This window comes from Bremia lactucae, linkage group LG10 (assembly GCF_004359215.1).
Source record: "Bremia lactucae strain SF5 linkage group LG10, whole genome shotgun sequence".
Taxonomy (NCBI): Eukaryota; Oomycota; class Peronosporomycetes; order Peronosporales; family Peronosporaceae; genus Bremia; species Bremia lactucae.
The window spans coordinates 436,383-441,412 of NC_090619.1; the positions used below are offsets into that span (position 1 = coordinate 436,383).

At 44.4% G+C, this 5,030-nt stretch overlaps 2 protein-coding genes across 2 annotated transcripts; one reads left to right on the forward strand and one right to left on the reverse strand.

The window, feature by feature from the left end:
* Positions 1–448: 448 nt before the first annotated feature.
* Positions 449–1,908, forward strand: CCR75_001809 (uncharacterized protein; the record flags this gene model as incomplete). The annotated part of the gene is given in 3 exon segments (XM_067959910.1): positions 449–1,454; positions 1,528–1,748; positions 1,759–1,908. 3 exon segments carry the CDS (start codon positions 449–451, stop codon positions 1,906–1,908), a joined length of 1,377 nt encoding a protein of 458 aa, XP_067814793.1.
* A 57-nt stretch (positions 1,909–1,965) lies between these two features.
* On the reverse strand, positions 1,966–4,182 carry CCR75_001810 (uncharacterized protein; the record flags this gene model as incomplete). Its single annotated transcript, XM_067959911.1, has 1 exon — positions 1,966–4,182. One exon carries the CDS (start codon positions 4,180–4,182, stop codon positions 1,966–1,968), a length of 2,217 nt encoding a protein of 738 aa, XP_067815134.1.
* Between the last annotated feature and the right edge of the window lie 848 nt (positions 4,183–5,030).

Here is a 5,030-nt window from a genome sequence, read left to right on the forward strand (position 1 = left end):
TCTCACCGTACTTAATATAAAATAGAACCTGTCGCGGGATCTCTGTCTACGTGTATAAACGTATAAAATAATTTAACCTTACCTATGTCAATACAGCGCTTATAGCCATCTCTGTTTGGTGAGTTAACCACATAAATTTGTAGGGCATTTCGATATTTATGTTGAGAGGATATTACCCCTTGTGTTTGCCACACAACGCTAACGGATACAATCACCGCAAATCTCTCAAGGATAATTCAAAATCTGGAACTTCAAATCATAAATAATGTACTTTTGTAAATGAATTTCGTGACACGCATAATTTTGGACTTGAAGTTGCCAAGGAACTTAATATTGAACAAAATATTGAGCGTTTAATACTATCACCATTGCCCGTAAGTAATTTTAATTGCTGGCCTTAAAACGTGGGAATTTAATCGCTCCTGTTGCTTTTCGAATTGGTATAGTTATGGCGGATTCACCACGCAAGGTGGTGCTGTCGTGCGAGGGCGAGTATCGCGTTGAGGTACCGCCACACACAGAAGTGTTCATAAGACTTACCAGTGGTTCGGCTGAATTGTTTGGTGTCGAGCTAGCTATTGACCGCGAGTATGCGTTCCGTGACCGTAAACTGGCTATATTTACATGGTATGGATGCACGTTGGAGGTGCGCGGTGCCCCAGACGAGGCTTACACGTCTGAGGAAACGCCTATGGAAAGTTATCTCAACATTCACGCGCAGCTCCAGCGCCGCCGGGAGCTAGCTAAGGCCAAGCAAAGTGCCGGTCCTCGCGTGCTGGTCTGTGGACCCGTAGATAGCGGCAAGTCGACGCTCGCTCAAATTCTCGTCAACTACGCGTTGCGTCTGAGCGAAAAACCTACGCTTGTCGAGCTGGACGTAGGTCGCGGCTTCCTCAGCGTTCCTGGTACGCTATCAGCTACACCTTTGGATTTGAACTCGTTGAGTATCGAGGAAGATTTTGTTTTAACCAACCCATTGGTGTACTTTTACGGCCACGCCGCTTCATCTGAAAACGTCGAACTTTTTCGGTACCAACAGAAGCAACTGGCTAGAACAGTGAATATAAGAATGGAAAATGACAAAGAAGTTAACGCTTCCGGGTGCGTAATCAACACGTGTGGGTGGGTGGACGGCGCGGGATTTGAGCTGCTTCTACACGCTATCAAGGATTTTGTTGTCGACGTGGTATTAATCATCGGTCAAGATCGACTTTACAGTCGCCTGCAAAGTGCGTTGACTGGTGCTAATGCAAACGGAGTGGAAAGGTCCATTGTGAAGTTGTCACGATCAGGTGGAGTGGTCCCGCTGAACAGCAAATTGCGCTCAGCAGCGCGTATCAGCTGCATACGCGAGTATTTTTACGGTGTTCACTCGCTTACCGATTCAATTCCGACGTTTTCGCCCTGCATAAATGAGGTCTCGTTTGATGACGTTTCATTTTTTTCCATTGAAGGTGCGTGGGGCTTTGCGCATTTACAATTGCATTTAATAATACGCCTAATCGAGTTGACTACGTTGTGACTAAGACATTAGAGTGTCGGATGTGATGCTTCCAGTAGGTCAAATGGAATCGCAAAACGAACGTCTGCGCGTAGTACCCGTGGAAAAAACGTCAGACTTAAGCCACACACTAGCAGCTGTCGCACATTCAAGGTCAAGCCAAGACACTTCCTGCTCGACATCAGCGAATCTCTCGTGGCTTATCGGTGTTCCGGCAGCAGGCTTTGTATTTATGTATGATTATTATGTAATCGCAGGCTACAGTACATCTAACTAATGCGATTTACAATGCTTTTGACAGTAAGGAAGTTCGAATGGCCGAGCAGAAGTTGGTACTGCTTGTGCCTTCTCCGGGTCTGTTACCTTCTCGCAATCTATTGGTAGGATCTATAAAATGGATGGAATAAGATGACGAAGTACGAATCTGGCGTGCAGCTTTCTAAGTCAATTAATTAAATTCACTATCAATTCGATAGCCCCCATCCTTTGTCCGGTCGGTTGTTTCGATACCATTTCCCGCCACCTACGTCGAGAGCACAATCAAACTCTCCAGTTCTAGCTACAATCTTTACAATGTGCTTGTACAAATCCACACTCGTATCTTCGTCCAATTTTCCAGTCATTTCATCATACATCTTGACAGCAGTGCGCCAGTCTCCTTCATTTTCGCATGACGAAACAGCATGAACAAGAAGTACTGATCGAACAACCATGGAAGTTGTAGCAGGCAAACCCCCGTAGATTGCAAGCACCGTTTCGTGATCCTGAAGCTTAATAGCCGACCGCATCGCTAACACGTAGATAGCATCTGTTGGATAATGAAGCAACGGATTCTGATTTTTTGAGGAAAGGCCGCGGGCCTCTAAGTATAGACCAAACGTCGCCAACACATCAGAATGATAATTGTCCTTATACAAATATTTCATAATTACAGTAAACGAAAATGTTGACACCAATCCGTTCGATTCCATATACTTGTGCAAATAAGCTGACGCAGCATTAGGCTTTCCAGCAGCAAGAAAAACTTCAAGCATGTGGTGGTGCGTGATTGCAGAAATTGGCTGGCCACGACCAGCAAATTCAGCCATTAGAGCTTCCGCGATTGTGATATTTTTCAGACCTTTGCAAGCGCAGACGAGAAAGTTAAGAGTTTTTGAGCTTTTCGCGCGACGACGGCAAATCATATCTTTCTGCCACAAGTCTATGATTGCTTGATAATCTTTAGCTGCATAGTAAACAGTCATGAGCGTCTCGTAGTGCCCGCGATCCAGCCTTAAATACTGTTTATTTGTCCGAGATGCAACTGCATCGGACTTCTTCCTCCGGCTTACCTGTGACCAATACTGCTTTGCCATTCTTGTGTCTCCATTAAGAGCACAGCCTTCTAGCAGTGTATTTAATGTACAGGCATCCCAATTTATTCCAGCTTCGGCCATCCGTGACAATATAAAAGGAAATTCATCCACTCTTCGCGAGCGGACCGCAGCAAGTAGCAGTGAATTAAAAGTAACAACATCTGGGGAAATGCTAACGTCAATTTGCATCTTGTTTAAAACTTCAAGCGCCTTTTTCATGTTACGAGCGTTCCCACACGCAACAATCATGCTGTTATACGAGTAAGTTGAGGGTGTTGCGTGCCGTTCGACCAACTTAAATATGCGACGAAGTTGTTTCATGTCTGTAGTTCTTGCACAAGAGCTAAGTGCAGCATTGCAAACATTGTCGCCTGGATAAATGCCATCATCCAGTAACAATTCAAAGAGCTTGAGCGCATAAAAGTGCTGAAAATTGCGAGAGCACGAAATGATCGCGCACGTAAAAATCTCCTTCTTGTGAGCGTCATTCGTGTATGAAATAGAATTTACGAGATTTAAAGTTTCGTCCCAACATCCCATTCGCGCATATGCTAGAATCATTGCACCATACGTGCGCGTATTTGGCTGCACGTCCGCGGCAAACATCTCATTAACCAGCTCAAGCGCTTTCAGAATATCAGACCGGCCGCCACGAGCACAGGCGTGAATGGCGCTCGTGAATGTGATTACATCAGGCTTTAAGTGAAATTTATTGGCAATTTCTAGAACCCCTAAAGCAATCTGTGAATTTCCCATCCTAGCACTTGCGGCAGCGACTCGATTAAGACGATCTCGATTCGGCTCCTTGATCTGGTGAAACAGCACCTTGAGCGCCATGTCACAGCGGTTTATTTTGGTAAGAGCGTGGACAATCATAACAAGCTCTTGGTCCGACCAGTAGCTGTCAAAGATCTGGAAGTTAAGTATTTTCTGGCGAAGCGTCGCCGATACTCTACCATGGCGCATTCCTTCGGCAAGCAGCATCCGAAAGGAGACACGGTCTATTTCTGCCGGGCACTTGGTCCTGTCATTCATGCGGCTTCGGTTCGTAATGGAAGCCGCATATTCCCATACTGTAGAGTGTGCATTCATTGGATTGCTGACGATGGTGCTGGTTGTGAGTTTACACGACATAGGAGGCCCCTCTGACTCAGCAGCCGCGCTGACATCGTCGTTCTTTAAGCTGACTGCACGCGGGGACATAGTGGCAAACTGTGCTAAGAAGCTACGAGGCATACACCATAAGGCCGACTGCGACTGGCAATTCGTCGCACGTACAGCAATTTGCCAAATCGACCGACGGCTACGGTGCACCAACATTGTCATTGCTATGACGTATTAATTCTTTTCCGTTACAGCGGAAATTTCGTCCAATAATGTGTCTTTTTATTTAGATTGGAGTCGGAACTTTTTAATAACATATATCAGTTCCAATTATGATCTTAATGATCATTGTGACAGATGCATGTGCAGTCTACTAACCTCTGTTAAATAATAATTTCCGGGGAAGGTACTGAACGTAATTTTGGACCGTATGCCAAAAAGGGCAACGGTCGCGGGTCCGACGTTGTTGCGAAATCGCAAAAACGAGGCGGACCGCCAAAAAATGGTCGGGGTCAGTAGGGGCGCAACGCCCTACTGATCCAGCAACCTCAAGAGAATTTGCAAATCTCTTGACTAAAGTTGCTCCAGACACACAATTATTATGTGTCTCTGCACCTGGTGATTGTAACGGGGCACTACGACTTGTACTGTTTCAGTACAAGTCCACTTCACACTGCTTCAGTTGTGAGTGGTGCCTTTCGTTAGGTGACGTACACTGTACGTATAGAGGAAGACTTCTCTTAAGACAAGTTAACTTAAGAGGGTAAAATGAAAACTGTATTATTATAGTTAAGTGTCTCTAAATCTATCTTTGTAAATGCTGACTTAACTATAAACTAATACTAAACATGTAAATGAATTCTTATCTATCTTATCTTGTAACTCTCTTTGATTACTTCTACAGCTGATAAGTCTGCGGAATAAATAGACATAATGGCCTATACCTTTTTATGGATAAGAATTCAGGATATTACTATTTAAAGTAATATCCTCCAAATATTATCTACCTTTTAGATAATATATTATTTAACAACCTTTAAGTGTTAATTTCATGTAACGATACACCCCGT